The sequence below is a fragment of the Salmo salar genome, chromosome 04, assembly GCF_965601325.2.
Source record: "Salmo salar chromosome 04, fSalSal1, whole genome shotgun sequence".
In the NCBI taxonomy this organism is placed as follows: domain Eukaryota; kingdom Metazoa; phylum Chordata; class Actinopteri; order Salmoniformes; family Salmonidae; genus Salmo; species Salmo salar.
This window is the reverse complement of record NC_138294.1, coordinates 86,665,062-86,683,808: the sequence shown is the minus strand read 5'-3', so window position 1 is coordinate 86,683,808 and position 18,747 is coordinate 86,665,062. Positions and strand designations below refer to the sequence as shown.

The 18,747-nt window shown below is 41.6% G+C and overlaps 1 protein-coding gene across 3 annotated transcripts in view; it reads left to right on the top strand.

The window, feature by feature from the left end:
* spns3 (SPNS lysolipid transporter 3, sphingosine-1-phosphate (putative)) overlaps nucleotides 1–18,747 on the top strand; it is a 31,438-nt gene that overhangs the window by 11,287 nt on the left and 1,404 nt on the right. For 2 of the 3 annotated variants that reach the window (XM_014198181.3, XM_045717391.1), the window contains exons 4-12: nucleotides 10,536–10,672; nucleotides 12,954–13,105; nucleotides 13,668–13,734; nucleotides 14,311–14,453; nucleotides 16,545–16,697; nucleotides 16,856–17,045; nucleotides 17,261–17,326; nucleotides 17,634–17,732; nucleotides 18,232–18,403. In XM_014198181.3, coding sequence (XP_014053656.1) covers nucleotides 10,536–10,672; nucleotides 12,954–13,105; nucleotides 13,668–13,734; nucleotides 14,311–14,453; nucleotides 16,545–16,697; nucleotides 16,856–17,045; nucleotides 17,261–17,326; nucleotides 17,634–17,732; nucleotides 18,232–18,403 — 1,179 coding nt within the window. The remainder of the gene's footprint in view (nucleotides 1–10,535; nucleotides 10,673–12,953; nucleotides 13,106–13,667; nucleotides 13,735–14,310; nucleotides 14,454–16,544; nucleotides 16,698–16,855; nucleotides 17,046–17,260; nucleotides 17,327–17,633; nucleotides 17,733–18,231; nucleotides 18,404–18,747) is intronic. The other variant, XM_045717392.2, reaches the window with a different exon arrangement.

Sequence of the window (18,747 nt, the reverse complement as noted above, 5' to 3'; positions counted from 1 at the left end):
AGACCAAGGAGCTCTCCAAACAGGTCAGGGACAAAGTTGTGGAGAAGTACAGATCTGGGTTGGGTTATAAAAAAATATCAGAAACTTTGAACATTAAATCTATTATTAAAAAATGGAAAGAATACGGAACCACAACAAACCTGCCAAGAGAGGGCCACCCACCAAAACTCACGGACCAGGCAAGGAGGACATGAATCAGAGAGTCAACAAAGAGACCAAAGATAACCCTGAAGGAGCTGCAAAGCTCCACAGCGGAGATTGGAGTATCTGTCCATAGGACCACCTTAAGCCGTACACTCCACAGAGCTGGGCTTTACGGAAGAGTGGCCAGAAAAAAATAAACAAACACATGTGGTGTTTGCCAAAAGGCATGTGGGAGACTACCCAAACATATGGAAGAAAGTACTCTGGTCAGATGAGACTAAAATTGAGCTTATTGGCCATCAAGGAAAACACTATGTCTGGCGCAAACCCAACACCTCACATCACCCCAGGAACACCATCCCCACAGTGAAGCATGGTGGTGGCAGCATCCTGCTGTGGGGATGTTTTTCATCAGCAGGGACTGGGAAACTGGTCAGAATTGAAGGAATGATGGATGGCGCTAAAAACAGGGAAATTATTGAGGGAAACCTGTTTTAGTCTTCCAGAGATTTGAGAATGGAACGGAGGTTCACTTTCCAGCAGGACAATGACCCTAAGAATACTGCTGAAGCAACACTCGAGGGGTTTAAGGGGAAACATTTAAATGTCTTGGAATGGCCTAGTCAAAGCCCAGACCTCAATCCAATTGAGAATATGTGGTATGACTTAAAGATTGCTGTACACCAGCGGAACCCATCCAACTTGATGGAGCTGGAGCAGTTTTGCCTTGATGAATGGATTTTTTTTTCCCCCAGGTGCTAGATGTGCCAAGCTTATAGAGACATACCCCAAGAGACTTGCAGCTGTAATTGCTGCAAAATGTGGCTCTACAAAGTTTTGAACTGGGGGGGGTGAATAGTTATGCACGCTCCAATTGTTCGTTTCACACAAAACATATATTTTGCATCTTCAAAGTGGTAGGCATGTTGTGTAAATTAAATGATACAAACCCCCCAAAAATCTATTTTTAATTCCAGGTTGTAAAGCAACAAAATAGGAAAAATTCCAAGGGGGGTGAATACATTCGCAAGCCACTGTAAGTGTGCAATAATAGTCTTTAACATGATTTTTTTAATAACATAATTTCTGTACCCCAGACATACAATTATTAAGCGATGAATTTCAAACCCATATTTATCCACAAAGGCCAGGGAGGTTTTCCAATGCCTTGCAAAGTAGGGCACCTATTGGTAGATGGGTAAAAAAAAAGAAGCAGACATTGTATATCCCTTTGAACATGGTGAAATTATTAATTACACTTTGGATGGTGTATCAATACACCCAGTCACTACAAAGATACAGGTGTCCTTCCTAACTCAGTTGCCAGGGAGAAAGGAAACCGCTCAGGGATTTTATCATGAGGCCAATGGTGACTTTAAAACAGTTACAGAGTTTAATGGCTGTGATGGGAGTAAACTGAGGATGGATCGACAACATTGTAGTTACTCCACAATATTAACCTAATTGACAGAGTGAAAAGAAGGAAGCCTGTGCAGAATAAAAATATTCCAAAAAAGAACATCCTATTTTCAACAAGGCACTAAAGTAAAACTTAAAAAATGTGGCAAAGCAATTAACTTTTTGACCTGAATACAAAGTGTTATGTTTGGGGCAAATCCAATACTCAACACATTACTGAGTACTACTCTCGCTATTTTCAAGCGTAGTGGTGGCTGCATCATGTTATGGGTATGCTTGTAATCGTAAAGGACTAGGGAGTTTTTCAGGATAACAAATATGCGGAATCCTAGAGGAAAACCTGGTTCAGTCTGCTTTCCACCAGACACTAGGAGATTAATTCATCTTTCATCTTTCAGCAGTACAATTACCTAAGGCCAAATCTACACTGGAGTTGCTTACCAAGAAGACCGTGAATGTTCCTGAGTGGCCGAGTTACAGTTTTGACTTCAATTAACTTGAAAATATATCGAAAGACCTTAAAATGGTTCTCTAGCAATGATAATTAACCAATTGGACAGAGCTTGAAGGGAGTTGTGTGATGTCTTTGGCTATGCCGGATTAAGTGATATGACATGCTATTCTATAAAATCCTTTCTCTATAATTAATATTACCTGATTGAGCTAATCATGTAAATGTAATTAACGAGAAAGTCGGGGCACCACCAAAGAGTGTTTATAGAGCTGTTATCTTCCGAATAAACTCTGAAAGACCTAGTGGTATTTTACATCAATAGCAGTCAATATTACTCGTCACCTTATTTCATTGTCATCTGAAAGTTGTAAATTCTTGGTTATCTTCACGAACCCTGGCTAACAAGTTGAATCAGCAATACAAACTTGGGTTTAATTATTTATTTACTAAATACCTAACTAATCACACAGAATTACATATACACAGAATGCAGATTATGTCATACAGAAAATGTCCCTGGTGGACGGAACCTGTATGATGGCTTGTTACACAAAGAGAGGGGGTTGGGCTTGAATGAAAGAGCGGGAAGACTGAGGAACAAAGGGAGAAGCTAAGGTTTCGTAAATACAGTATCTTATGCATTCTAAATTTCCACCCATTTGGAAAAGGAAAATGCAATAAATATTTACTCTGAGCTGCGCTTCGGTAGGTTGGTCGTAGATGCTGGCCGTGTTGGCCAACAGAGATCTACCTGGCATCGGAAGAATGTCTCTGGTGGTAAATTGGATACGTTGTAGTATCTTTGTTGTGTGTTAGACTGGATACGTCGTCCGTCCTTTCCTAGCCCACGTTTACAGCTGTAGTTGCTAACTCAACGGCTAGGATGTCTCACTTCTTTAGTGAATAAGAGTTCAAAGTTCATACCATTCACAACCAAAGCTCAAGCTGAGGTTGGCTTAGTTCTGTAGTTGACATGTTAGTCCTTTTTAACGTATGGACCGTCGTCCTAACATCCTCGGAACAGGAGGTTACATTTTCGTCAAGGGCTTATATAGTGGAGGGAGAGAAGGGTGTGTTTCATAGTTTATATCCCATGTCTCTTCACAGGGGTGGACCACTGATTTGAGCAGGGCTCTAACCTTATGAAAACCCAATTCTCTCATTTGGAAGCTAAAATTACATTTAATCTTATCACAAATAGTTTCATATTCAAACATTTAATTTGCACTACAATTCCATGTGAATCTGATAACTAGAATGTGTAGACTTTCCCAGATACAGTTTATGTCGTCCTGTCATCAGTCATAATGACAACCGAAATGACATCATATTCATTAAGTACCAATGCATATTTTCAACTGGTTCTATAACCGAAATATGGTTCCTTTCCCCCCACTTGTTTGATGTTCCCAGACTCTCTATGTTTAACAAATGCTATTCAAGAGTCCTTCAGTAGAGTCAGCGAGAGAGGGAAGGGAGAAAGGTATTTATGGGGGGGTCATAAACCTTACCCACAGGCCAACGTCATGACAGTTGTGTTCGAATACTCGCACTAACTGTACTATTTTCTATGTAAATTGACTACGTAGTATGCTTATTGGTCATAGCATGGATATACAGTTGAAGTCGGAAGTTTACATACACTTAGGTTGGAGTCATTAAAACTAGTTTTGCAACCACTCCACAAATTTCTTGTTAACAAATTATAGTTTTGGTAAGTCGGTTAGGACATCTACTTTGTGCATGACACAAGTAATTTTTCCAACAATTGTTTACAGACGGTTTATTTCACTTATAATTCACTGTATCACAATTCCAGTGGGTCAGAAGTTTACATACACTAAGTTGACTGTGCCTTTAAACAGCTAGGAAAATTCCAGAAAATGATGTCATGGCTTTAGAAGCTTCTGATAGGCTAATTGACATAATTTGAGTCAATTGGAGGTGTACCTGTGGATGTATTTCAAGGCCTACCTTCAAACTCAGTACCTCTTTGCTTGACATCATTGGAAAATCAAAATGAATCAGCCAAGACCTCAGGAAAAAAATTGTAGACCTCCACAAGTCTGGTTCATCATTGGGAGCAATTTCCAAACGGCTGAAGGTACCACGTTCATCTACAGTCGTGGCCAAAAGTTTTGAGAATGACACAAATATTAACTTTCACAAAATCTGCTGCCTCAGTGTCTTTAGATATTTTTGTCAGATGTTACTATGGAATACTGAAGTATAATTACAAGCATTTCATAAGTGTCAAAGGCTTTTATTGACAATTACATGAAGTTGATGTAAAGAGTCAATATTTGCAGTGTTGACCTTTCTTTTTCAAGACCTCTGCAATCCGCCCTGGCATGCTGTCAATTAACTTCTGGGCCACATCCTGACTGATGGCAGCCCATTCTTGCATAATCAATGCTTGGAGTTTGTCAGAAGTTGTGGGTTTTTGTTTGTCCACCCGCCTCGAGGATTGACCACAAGTTCTCAATGGGATTAAGGTTTGGGGAGTTTCCTGGCCATGGACCCAAAATATCGATGTTTTGTGCCCCGAGCCACTTAGTTATGACTTTTGCCTTATGGCAAGGTGCTCCATCATGCTGGAACAGGCATTGTTCGTCACCAAACTGTTCCTGGATGGTTGGGAGAAGTTGCTCTCGGAGGATGTGTTGGTACCATTCTTTATTCATGGCTGTGTTCTTAGGCAAAATTGTGAGTGAGCCCACTCCCTTGGCTGAGAAGCAACCCCACACATGAATGGTCTCAGGATGCTTTACTGTTGGCATGACACAGGACTGATGGTAGCGCTCACCTTGTCTTCTCCGGACAAGCTTTTTTCCGGATGCCCCAAACAATCGGAAAGGGGATTCATCAGAGAAAATTAGTTTACCCCAGTCCTCAGCAGTCCAATCTCTGTACCTTTTGCAGAATATCAGTCTGTTCCTGATTTTTTTCCTGGAGAGAAGTGGCTTCTTTGCTGCCCTTCTTGACACCAGCCACCCTCCAAAAGCCTTCGCCTCACTGTGCGTGCAGATGCACTCACACCTGCCTGCTGCCATTCCTGAGTAAGCTCTGTACTGGTGGTGCCCCGATCCTGCAGCTGAATCAACATTAGGAGACGGTCCTGGCGCTTGCTGGGTGCCCTGAAATCTTCTTCACAACAATTGAACCGCTCTCCTTGAAGTTCTTGATGATCCAATAAATGGTTGATTTAGGTGCAATCTTACTGGCAGCAATATCCTTGCCTGTGAAGCACTTTTTGTGCAAAGCAATGATGACGGCACATGTTTCCTTGCAGGTAACCATGGTTGACAGAGGAAGAACTATGATTCCAAGCACCACCCTCCTTTTGAAGCTTCCAGTCTGTTATTCGAACTCAATCAGCATGACAGAGTGATCTCCAGCCTTGTTCTCGTCAACACTCACACCTGTGTTAACGAGAGAATCAATGACATTGTCAGGATACTCAAAGCAGCAGGAGGGGTGAAGTCAGGCGCAGGAGACCAAGGTCCGTGAAAACACGTTTTTAATAAGCAACAGTCCAAGACTGCCAACAAAAGGCAAGGCAGACATCATGACAGACATGATGTCAGCTCGTCCTTTTGTGGCAGGGCTGAAATGCAGTGGAAATGTTTTTTGGGGATTCAGTTAATTTGCATGGCAAAGAGGGGCTTTGCAGTTAATTGCAGTTCATCTGATCCCTCTTCATAACATTCTGGAGTATATGCAAATTGCCATCATACAAACTGAGGCAGCAGAGTTTGTGAAAGTTAATATTTGTGTCATTCTCAAAACTTTTGGCCACAACTGTATACAAACAATGGTACACAAGTATAAACACCATGGGACCACGGAGCTGGCATACCGCTCAGGAAGGAGATGTGTTCTGTCTCCTAGAGATTAATGTACTTTGGTGCAAAAAGTGCAAATCAATCTCAGAACAACAGCAAAGGACCTTATGAAGATGATGGAGGAAACGGGTACAAAAGCATCAATAGCCACAGTAAAATGAGTCCTATATAAACATAACCTGAAAGGCCGCTCAGCATGGAAGAAGCCACTGCTCCAAAACCGCCATTAAAAAAGCCAGACTACCGTTTGCATCTGCACATGGGGACAAAGATCGTACTTTTTGGAGAAATGTCCTCTGGTCTGATGAAACAAAAATAGATCTGTTTGGCCATAATGACCATCATTATGTTTGGAGGAAAAAGGGGGAGGCTTGCAAGCCGAAGAACACCATCCCAACCGTGAAGCACGGGGGTGGCAGCATCATGTTGTGGGGGTGCTTCGCTGCAGGAGGGACTGGTGCACTTCACAAAATAGATGGCATCATGAGGCAGGAAAATTATGTGGATATATTGAAGCAACATCTCAAGACATCAGTTAGGAAGTTAAAGCTTGGTCGCAAATGGGTCTTCCAAATGGACAATGACCCCAAGCATACTTCTAAAGTTGTGGCAAAATGGTTTAAGGACAACAAAGTCAAGGTATTGGAGTGGCCATCACATGACCTCAATCCCGTAGAAAATTTGTGGGCAGAACTGAAAAAGCGTGTGCGAGCAAAGAGGCTTACAAACCTGACTCAGTTACACCAGCTCTGTCAGGAGGAATGGGCCAAAATTCATCCAACTTATTGTGGGAAGCTTGTGGAAGGCTACCCAAAACATGTTACCCAAGTTAAACAATTTAAAGGCAATGTTACCAAATACTAATTGAGTGTATGTAAACTTCTGACCCACTGGGAATGTGATGATGGAAATAAAAGCTGAAATAAATCATTCTCTCTACTATTTTTCTGACATTTCTTAAAGTGGTGATCCTAACTGACCTAAGACAGGGAATTTTTACTGCGATTAAATGTCAAGAATTGTGAAAAACTGAGTTTAAATGTATTTGGCTAAGGTGTATGTAAACTTCCGACTTCAACTCTAGTTAGTATGCCAAAAGTTCCCAGATGTTGTACTTCATTTGCCAACATTTGAAATATACAAGCAGTGGACACTATTTCTGTGCTTTTAGGGCCCATAATGCAATTCTCCAGAAGATTGGCGTGGCTTCACAACTTTTTCAGATTTATAGAAAATGGCGGAAAATATGCAGTCGAAGTCCGACGAGAGTGGATACAAATGTATTGCTTTAACTAATTATGACAAATGTTAAGAAAATGTTGCGCAATGTAATAAAAAAGTAATGACTTTTCAAATATGTTACTGTACGTTCCATGTTACATTGGCTGACAATTTGTTAGCTATGCTAGCTTTATGAACTGCATAGTATATCATTACAGCAGTTGCTTGTATGTACTCTTATGTTAGCTAGATACCTATATGCTATACGCTAAACTACCCAACGTTTATTAACTTGATTTTTCATGTCTTTCTTTGCTTAGCTAAGTGGTATAGTCGTTGTGCGTTCTCAATGGACATTGTTAATGAAGTCATAAGATGTCTAGCTAGTAATTTGTTATGCTAACACGCTACCAAGAAGTTGCATAGCAACGACATCAACTTCCGTTAGAACGTTGAAGTGCTATACTAAAATGAACTAATAGTATGTAGTATACAGTATGTTAGTATGGGTATTCGAACATAGCTCAGGTGTTGGAAATCTCTTAGAGACTTACCCAAAAAGACTCACAGCTGTAAAGGTGCTTCTACAAATTATTGACTCAGGGGTGTGAATACTTATGTAAATTAGATATTTCTGTATTTAATTTTCAATAAATTAGCAATAATGTCTAAAAACATGTTTTCACTTTATGGTGTATTATGTGTAGATGGGTGATAGAAAGAAAATATATTTAATCCATTTTGAATTCAGGCTGTAACACAACAAAATGTGGAATGAGTCATGGGGTGTGAATACGTTCTGAAGGGTCTGTACATGTGTGTTTTTACCATATCTCCTAATCATGTCCATTTAGTTCTGGGTCTGTTTTACATGTAACATATTGTCCAGCGTTCTTCACTGAGATCAAGTATTTTGGCGATATTCATACTTTATCTGCTCCGACTGAATCCTAATGACCATCTGGTCCTGTGGACCAGGACGAGTGTCGGAAAACAGAGCACCTCTTACTCTAACACTGACTGGGCCATATAATGAAGGCATTGTGGAGATGCAGCACCGAGGTAGACTTAACCAAATACAAGCTGATTTAGGCAACAACATTAGACTATCTCAGAGACCCTTTTGTTTTCACCCCTAGGCTTCTCAGTCAGAAGCATAGTGCAGCAGTATTTGTCAAAGTTTTAACGGTGCTTTCCGGACCGTGGTGTATTGCATTATCAACATAAACATTTCCCTTGCATTGTGGCTGCAGTTATTGGTAAAAAAAAACTGCAGTGTCATGATGGCAGGTATTTTGTTTTGAATGACTTTATGAGGAGATAGTAGTATGCTTTACTACCCACTCAGTTCCTCACTCCAACAAAATGAATCATCCAGTCTCATGATGTTACATACTGTGATACATCATTTTAATAAAAAAATGTTTTAGGGGGTAGATAAACTGTAATATTGTGGCTTCTATCAATGTAGTAGTTGGGATCATTTTTTCTGTACATACAGTACAAGTCAAAAGTTTGGACATCTACTCATTCAAGGGTTTTTCTTTTTACTATTTTCTACATTGTAAAATAATTGTGAAGACATAAAAACTATGAATTAACACATTGAATCATGTAGTAACCAAAAAAGTGTTAAATCAAACTATATTTAATATTTGAGATTCTTCAAAGTAGCCACCCTTGGCCTTGATGACAGCTTTGCACACTCTTGGCATTCTTTCAACCAGCTTCACCTGGAATGCTTTTCAACAGTCTTGAAGGAGTTCCCACATATGCTGAGCACTAGTTGGCTGCTTTTCCTTCACTCTGCGGTCCAACTCATCCCAAACCATCTCAATTGGGTTGAGGTCGGGTGATTGCGGAGGCCAGGTCATCTGATGCAGCACTCCATCACTCTCCTTCTTGGTCAAATAGCCCTTACACAGCCTGGAGGGGTGTTGGGTCATTGTCCTGTTGAAAAACAAATGATAGTCCCACTAAGCGCCAACCAGGTGGGATGGTATATCGCTGCAGAATGTTGTGGTAGCCATGCTAGTTAAGTGTGCCTTGAATTCTAAATAAATCACAGACCGTGTCACCAGCAAAGCACCATCACACCGCCTCCTCCATGCCTCATGGTGGGAGCCACACATGTGGAGATCATCCGTTCACCTACTCTGCGTCTCACAAAGACACGGCGGTTGGAAACAAAAATCTCAAATTCAGACCAAAGGACAGATTTCTACCAGTCTAATGTCCATTGCTTGTGTTTCTTGGCCTAAGCAAGTCTCTTCTTCTTATTGGTGTCCTTTAGTAGTGGTTTCTTTGCAGCAATTTGACCATGAGGGCCTGATTCACACTATCTCCCCTGAACAGTTGATGTTTTATTTTTTATGTAACCTTTATTTAATTAGGCAAGTCAGTTAAGAACAAATTCTTATTTACAATGACGGCCTACCCCGGCCAAACCCTAAACCAGACGACACTGGGCCTATTGTGCGCCGCCCTATGGGACTCCCAATCACGGCCGGTTGTGATACAGCCTGGAATCGAACCAGGCTCTGTAGTGATGTCTCTAGCACTGAGATGCGGTGCCTTAGACCACTGCGCCACTTGGGAGCCCCATGTTGAGATGTGTCTGTTACTTGAACTCTGTTAAGCATTTATTTGGGCTGCAATTTCTGATGCTAGTAACTCTAATGAACTAATTATCTGCAGCAGAGGTAACTCTGGGTCTTCCTTTCCTGTGACGGTCCTCATGAGAGCCAGTTTCATCATAGCGCTTTATGTTTTTTGTGACTGCACTTTCAAAATTCTTGAAATGGTCCATATTGACTGACCTTCATGTCTTAAAGTAATGATGGACTGTCGTTTCTCTTTGCTTATTTGAGCTGTTCTTGCCATAATATGGACTTGGTATTTTACCAAATAGGGCTATCTTCTGTATACCACCCCTACCTTGTCACAACACAACTGATTGGCTCAAACGCATTAAGAAGGAAAGAAATTCCACACATTTTTAAGAAGTCACACCTGTTAATTGAAATGCATTCCAGGTGATTACCTCATGAAGCTGGTTGAGAGAATGCCAAGAGTGTGCAAAGGGTGGCTACTTTGAAGAATTTCAAATATAAAAATGTTTTGACTTGTTTAACACTTCTTTGGTTACTACATGATTCCATATGTGTTATTTCATAGTTTTGATGTCTTCACTGTTATTCTACAATATAGAAAATAGTAAAACAAGAAAAACCCTTGAATGAGTAGGTGTGTCCAAACTTTTGACTAGTACTGTGTATTTTCCTTCTTTATTATTTCCCCCTTAACCCTAATTGGAGTAAACTAATGGACAACAATAAGGCTCCTACTTCCACCAATACTTAGGTTTCTATTTCTCACTCAGACAAAATGAATAATCCTGTCTCATGATATTGCAAACTGTAAACACACTTAAATTGTTAATGCGTTTACAGTTTTCATCTGCAGTTTCATTATTTTGGCTCCAATCTTTGGGTACCTTGGCGACCGCTACAACAGGAAGTACATCATGATTGGCGGGCTGAGTGTGTGGGTGGTGATGACCCTGAGCAGCTCTTTTGTTACAAAATCAGTAAGTAAAACATTGGCCATGTTCGAGAGCATCAAAATCGTGGTGTATCATGGGTAAATTGTGACTGAATGATCTACAAATAATATTCAGTAGTTATTTATGATGCAAGGTGATTTGTAGATCAGTCAGGCTCAACATGCAATCTGTGATTGCTACCTAACTTTTTTGACTTTTTAATTCATGATATACAGTTGAAGTCGGAAGTTTACATACACCTTAGCCAAAAACATTTCAACTCTGTTTTTCACAATTCCTGACATTTAATCCTAGTAAAAATTCCCTGTCTTAGGTCAGTTAGGATCACCACTTTATTTTAAGAATGTGAAATGTCAGAGTAATAGTAGAGAGAATGACTTTTTTCAGCTTTTATTTCTTTCATCACATTCCCAGTGGGTCAGAAGTTTACATACACTCAACTTTTTGGTATTTGGTAGCATTGCCTTTAAATTGTTTAACTTGGATCAAACGTTTCGGGTAGCCTTCCACAAGCTTCCCACAATAAGTTGGATGAATTTTAGCCCATTCCTCCTGACAGAGCTGGTGTAACTGAGTCAGGTTTGTAGGCCTCCTTGCTCGCACACGCTTTTTCAGTTCTGCCCACAAATTTTCTATAGAATTGAGGTAAGGGCTTTGCCACTCCAATACCTTGACTTTGTTGTCCTTAAGCCATTTTGCCACAACTTTGGAAGTACGCTTGGGGTCATTGTCCATTTGGAAGACCCATTTGCGACCAAGCTTTAACTTCCTGACTGATGTCTTGAGATGTTGCTTCAAAATATCCACATAATTTTCCTGCCTCATGATGCCATCTATTTTTTGAAGTGCACCAGTCCCTCATGCAGCGAAGTACCCCCACAACATGATGCTGCCACCCCCGTGCTTCACGGTTGGGATGGAGTTCTTCGGCTTGCAAGCCTCCCCCTTTTTCCTCCAAACATAACGATGGTCATTATGGCCAAACAGTTGTATTTTTGTTTCATCAGACCAGAGGACATTTCTCAAAAAAGTAAGATTTTTGTCCCCATGTGCAGATGCAAACCGTAGTCTGGCTTTTTTATGGTGGTTTTGGAGCAGTGGCTTCTTTCTTGCTGAGCAGCCTTTCAGGTTATGTCAATATAGGCCTTGTTTTACTGTGGATATAGATGCTTTTGTACCCGTTTCCTCCAGCATCTTCACAAGGTCCTCTGCTGTTGTTCTGGGATTGATTTGCACTTTTCGCACCAAAGTACGTTCATCTCTAGGAGACAGAACGCATCTCCTTCCTGAGCGGTATGCCAGCTGCGTGGTCCCATGGTGTTTATACTTGCGTACTATTGTTTGTACAGATGAATGTGGTACCTTCAGGCGTTTGGAAATTGTTCCCAAGGATGAACCAGACTTGTGGAGGTCTACAATTTTTTACTGAGGTCTTGGCTGATTTCTTTTGATTTTCCAATGACAGTCAACTTAGTGTATGTAAACTTCTGACCCAGTGGTATTGTGATACAGTGAATTATAAGTGAAATAATCTGTCTGTAAACAACTGTTGGCAAAATTACTTGTGTCATGCACAAAGTAGATGTCCTAACCAACTTTGTTTTGTGGAGTGGTTGAAAAAACGAGTTTTAATGACTCCAACCAAAGTGTCTGTAAACTTCCAACTTCAACTGTATAGCCATTGATTCTTAAAGAATATAATGTATAAATGCCTCATGAGGTTTGTTCAACTGTCTAACCCCATCAGAACCCCAAATATAGGCTTGTTTTACTCTTTTGTTTGTAACATGCGCAGTTAGAGCTAGTCCAAGATGTGACTTTGCTGGCTAGCTCAGTTCTGCTCCCTCTCATTGTGGATCTCAAAGTTGATGGCCGACCGGGATACTGCAGGCTGCTTATATGATCGTTATAACTTCTTCTGCGTACGATTTTAAAATGATCGGTGCAAGGACTCACAGTTGGGTTTGAAATGATTGATACGCTTGATAAAGATTAGTAATAATGACTATAAAATTAGCTATTTTATACAGTCATTATTTGCTCATCTTTATCAAGGGTGTAAATCATTTCAGACCCGTCTTTACATCTGGTGTAGTAGAAGCAAGTATTGGCACCATGAAAAAATATATTTACAGAAATATTACCCACCAAGATTACCATTTTCCCATTCACTATAATGGGGGATCCTGCATTCTGAAAAACAGTGCGCAGAACCCCGGTCGGTCTTTTCATTTCATGGCTTCACTGAGAGGGGGCGGTCATTCTCCCCTGGACTGGTAAAGTTTCAATGTTGTTGCATTGTCAGTATTTCTGGTTGCTGGTGCTGTTGAGAGCCCTGGTGGGGACAGGAGAGGCCAGCTACTCCACCATCGCCCCTACCATCATAGGAGACCTGTTCTCTGGAGCCAAGAGGACCGTCATGATCTCTGCCTTCTACATCTTCATCCCTGTTGGAAGGTCAGATTCCACACCGTAGCTTAATAATCCTCACGGTGTCCTCAACACACTACTAATGGTGTGTGGCTGAAATGGCACCCTATTCCCTATTTAGTGCACTACTATAGCACCCTATTCCCTATATAGTGCACTACTATAGCACCCTATTCCCTATTTAGTGCACTACTATAGCACCCTATTCCCTATATAGTACACTAGTACAGCACCCTATTCCCTATTTAGTGCACTACTATAGCATCCTATTCCCTATATAGTGCACTACTATAGCACCCTATTCCTATTTAGTGCACTACAACTTTTGACCAGATCCACGTGGAATAGGGGAGCATTTAGACTCATGCATGTGAAGTGTGCACTGTATCTTGCTCTAGTGGTTTTTGCAAAATAGCAGAAATCTCGTAATCAAGTCACAGGCAAGGGGAATCACACTGGAGAAAGAAAGCAAACCAAGTCTAAAATAAGTCTCTCTGCAACCAAACAGAACGTTGGGTACGAGCATTCCTTTTGGCCATTAGGCTAGTTCACATTCCAATGTCAATGTCTTCCTGTTTGTGTTTTTCAGTGGTCTGGGATACATAATAGGATCCTCTGTTGCCAGTGCCACTGGAGACTGGCGTTGGGCCTTACGGGTAAGTCCCAGAAACACAACCTATTCTATTGAAATGAAGCAGCACACCTCCAGTCCCCATGTTGTGACACACATCTTTACAACACACCTCTAATCCACACACACTGTGGCACATTATCTTCTCAGTATTTCATCAGGTGTATATTCATTCCGAAAACCATTTACCGTGTTAGAACCAAATGGAATGAAACGGGGCGGGATCAACAAATACCTTAATTTGTCCAATAAAAACTTTTGTTTGCGTTTTCCATTTGGAGTGAACGGTTTCTGTTGCAAGACGTTTTGTAACAGACAAAACTTTTTGCCACAGAATCAGCATAATGTTTAGACCCCTGATGTGTTCTTGCAGCTTCCTGTTCACAAGCAGGGTCTGTCATGAAATAATGTCATTTGAGATCGGACAGTAGTAGTTCTATCTGAAGAAGCAGATGAAATCATGTCATCCCTCCTGAGTCCTGTTGCCTGGCGACAGAGAGCAAGAGCAGTAGATATTCTCTCTGGTTTGATGACTCATATTTGTCTGCCGTTCTCCCTGTCTGTCTGTTGGTATCTCTGTCTGTCCATCTGTCTGTCTCAGCTCAATCCCATCCTGGGTTCCCTGGGTCTGCTCCTGCTGGCTGTGTTGTGCCCCAACCCCCCACGAGGGGCCTCTGACGCCCATGGAGGAAGTACCATAGAGCACACCTCGTACCTGGAGGACGTCAAGTACCTTCTGAAGAAGTGGGACAAAATGAGAACACATAATGCATCTTGTCTCCTTGATTGAATACTGTGTCTCCGACTCAGGGCCGGTAGTAGCCTTTTCGGGGCCTACCCACCTCGTGGGCCAAACATTTATTGACCCCTCTCTTGGTGGTGGAGAGAGAAAATAGCAATTTTACAGCTACACTATATATACAAAAGTTTGTGGACACCCCTTCAAATTAGTGGATTCAGCTATTTCAGCCACACCCGTTGCTGACAGGTGTATAAAATCGAGCACACAGTTATGCAATCTTCATAGACAAATATTGGCAGCAGAATGGCCTTACTGAGCTCTGTGATTTCAACTTTGTACCTTTTATAGGATGCCACCTTTCCAACAAGTCAGTTCGTAAAATTTCTGCCCAGCTAGAGCTGCCCTGGTCAACTGTTAGTGCTGTTATTGTGAAGTGGAAATGTCTAGGAGAAACAACGGCTTAGCCGCAAAGTGGTAGGCCAAACAAGCTCACAGAACGGGACCGCTGAAGCGTGTTGCGTGTAAAAATAGTCCGTCCTCGGTTGCAACACTCACTATCGAGTTTCAAACGGCCTCTGGATGCAGCATCAACACAAGAACTGTTCGTTGGGAGCTTCATTTAAATGGTTTGTATTTTTTATTAACTAGGCAAGTCAGTTAAGAACAAATTCTTATTTACAATGATAGCCTACCCCGGCCAAACCCTAACCCGGATGACAATGGGCCAATTGTGGGTTTCCATGGCCGAGCAGCCACACACAAGCCTAAGATCACCATGCACAATGCCAAGCTACGGCTGGAGGGATATAAAGCTCGCAACGATTGGACTCTGGAGCAGTGGAAATGCGTTCGCTGGTGTGATGAATCATGCTTCACCATCTGGCATTCTGACGGGTGAATCTATGTTTGGCGGATGCCAAGAGAATGCTATTTGCCCGAATACATAGTGCCAACTGTAAAGTTCGGTGGAGGAGGAATAATGGTCTGGGGCTGTTTTTCATGGTTCGGGTTAAGCCCCTTAGTTCCAGTGGAGGGAAATCTTAATGCTACAGCATACAATGACATTCTAGACAATTCTGTACTTCCAACTTTGTGGCAACAGTTTGAGCAAGGCCCTTTCCTGTTTCAGCATGACAATGCACCCGTGCATAAAACGAGGTACATACAGAAATGGTTTGTTGAGATCGGTGTGGAAGAACTTGACTGGCCTGCACAGAGCCCTGACCTCAACCCCATCTAACACATTTGGGATGAATTGGAATGCCGACTGCAAGTCAGGCCTAAACGCCTAACATCAGTGCCCGACCTCACTAATGCTTTTGTGGCTGAATGGAATCAAGTCTCTGCAGAAAGCCTTCCCAGAAGAGTGGAGGCTGTTATAGCAGCAAAGGGGGAACCAACTCCATATTAATGCCCATGATTTTGGAATGAGATGTTTGACAAGCAGGTGTCCACATACTTTTAGTTGTGTAGTGTATTTTCACATTTTGCAGTTTTAAGATTATTTCCTGCAATAATACACATTTTGCCATGATTTATGCCATGTTAATATGATGAGAGGGACTAACAAAATCAATTGGGGGCCCTCAGGAGGTCCGGGGCCTGCCTGCCCAGTCGGTAATTCAGCCAGGATTACTACCAGGTTTAGATAGCTGGCTAGACTAACTTGCCTCGCAATCTAAAACATTTTAGCTGACATGGGCTAATTGAGTGACTGTCAGTGACTGACACAACAAGAGGAAAAACTGCTGATGCACTACCACATTTCAAAATTGCACCTTTGTCTAACTAAGTTAAGACCCCGACTGAGTTCTTTTATATAAAAACAAAAAAGTGGGTGGGAGGCCCCTAGCCCCATGCAGTAGGGTTACAAGGGAAGGGTATATTACTGGTAATTTTCAAAGTTTACCAGTAAACTACTGGAATTTTGGTAACTTTCAGGATTTTATGGAATTGTCATAACATGTCAAATATATAAAATTATTTTTTAATAAAAAAATAGAATGACAAAGCTGTGAAACATTCTTCAAAATATAACTCACCAACTTAGTGAATGCTGTTTGTTTAATATATCTGTTTATTTCTCCATGCAGTAAGAGTTTTGTGTGGTCGTCTCTGGGAGTTACTGCCATGGCTTTTCTGACTGGAGCTCTGGCCTTCTGGACACCCACCTTCCTGAGCCGAGCTCGGGTCACTCAGGGCATCCAGCCACCCTGCAACACTGAACCCTGTGACACCTCCGACAGGTATGAACAAAGAAATTAATGAACAAATTAATGAAAGCCTTTTTTTTGTTTTTTTGCCTGAACTCTGACCTTTTCATTCTCTTTGCTTGAATTCCTTAAAACAATAACACTTTAGTTACATGTTTCAACTGTTTTTTTTTTTAAATCTTTCTGTCCAGTTACATCTTTGGGGTGGTGACGGTGGTGACGGGTATTTTGGGTGTTTCGTTGGGCAGCACCATCTCCAGGAGACTGAGGGACAGGGTGCCCAACGCAGACCCCCTCATCTGTGCTGTGGGCATGCTCAGCTCCGCCCCCTGCTTCTTCTTCGCCATCGTACTGGCGTCTACAAGCATCCCTGCCACTTATGTATGACATCAGCTCTTTAGCTTTTTCTGCTTACTCTTTGGGGTTGCCAGGTTACTGTAAAAATCCCTTTGTGACAAGTGCTGATGGACAAAATACTTTAGAAATTAATTTGATTGAGGTCCTGCTCTCACTAGGAGCTGCTAAAATGCTTTTGAACAAATGTTACGCTGACCAGATGTTGTTTTGGATACCTGTAAATGTCTCATTCTGCTCAGGTGTTCATCGGCATTGGGGAGACTCTATTGTCACTGAACTGGGCCGTTCTAGCTGATATCCTACTGGTGAGTTTGATTCACTGATATCTTTTGACTCTTCAGATGGCAAATCGCATTAACCAAACAGTTTCAGTGGGTTAGGCATATTTTCCTGTGTGACAAAGTCTTTATAACTTTCCAACCCTGCATCCAAAGAATGGACTTGAGCAAGCTAGTTCCTGATTCTACTTATGTGACAAAGCCATATATATATATATATAAATGTTGTGACACACACATCTTTATAACACACCTCTAATCCACACACCGTGCAGTGTATTTATAAGTCAATGAGTTCAATGAGTTCACCTGGATGTATTCCTTCTCTTCTCAGTATGTGGTGGTGCCAACCAGGAGAGCTACAGCTGAAGCTCTGCAAATCATGGTCTGTCATCTCCTAGGAGATGCCGGAAGCCCTTACCTGCTAGGAGCTGTAAGACTGTCATTCATGGTTGAATCCAAACTCTTAGGCCTACAGTATGGTGTGTATGTCGCAGATTGACATTTATTGGGATAGGTCTTGTCCTTGAGGCAGAACTGAGCGATTTTTGCGAGATGGGCCAGCTGCAAAGTCAAAATTGGCTATATTGTAAGAAATCATGAAAACAAAAATGAGCTTTTTGGTCTTAATTTAAGGTAAGGGTTAGTCAGTAGGGTTAGCAGTGTGGTTAGGGTTAGGTCTAAAATCAGATTTGATGACTTTGTGGCTATGCCAGCTAGTGACCACTCAGGAGGTCTGCCTCCAGAACAACATTCATGACAAAAAACGCTAACCTGCGTGCGTCAGTAACCAGTGACCATCAAGGTTGAGGTCAATTTCAATTTAAAAAAAATGTTCTCATTAAATTATCATTGATTTGACAAAATTTAATATGGAATTGAGTCAGACCCCAGTGACGACTGCCTCTTTTCTTGCCCCTATCGGTCTGTAGATCTCAGACGCTCTGCGTACATACCAGCCTGACTCTCATACGTGGAGTTTCCGTAGTCTGGAGTACAGTTTCCTGCTGTGCCCTTTCGTTGGGGTCCTGGGTGGGCTCTTCTTCCTCATGACAGCCCTCTACGTCACAAAGGACAGGAAGAACGCAGAGCTACTCACTGCAGGTACTATAGTAACGTATGGTTTCATATGGGTATATGGTTGACGTATGGTTTCATATGGGTATATGGTTGATGTATGGTTTCATATGGGTATATGGTTGACGTATGGTTTCATATGGGTATATGGTTGACGTATGGTTTCATATGGGTATATGGTTGATGTATGGTTTCATATGGGTATATGGTTGATGTATGGTTTCATATGGGTATATGGTTGATGTATGGTTTCATATGGGTATATGGTTGACGTATGGTTTCATATGGGTATATGGTTGACGTATGGTTTCATATGGGTATATGGTTGACGTATGGTTTCATATGGGTATATGGTTGATGTATGGTTTCAT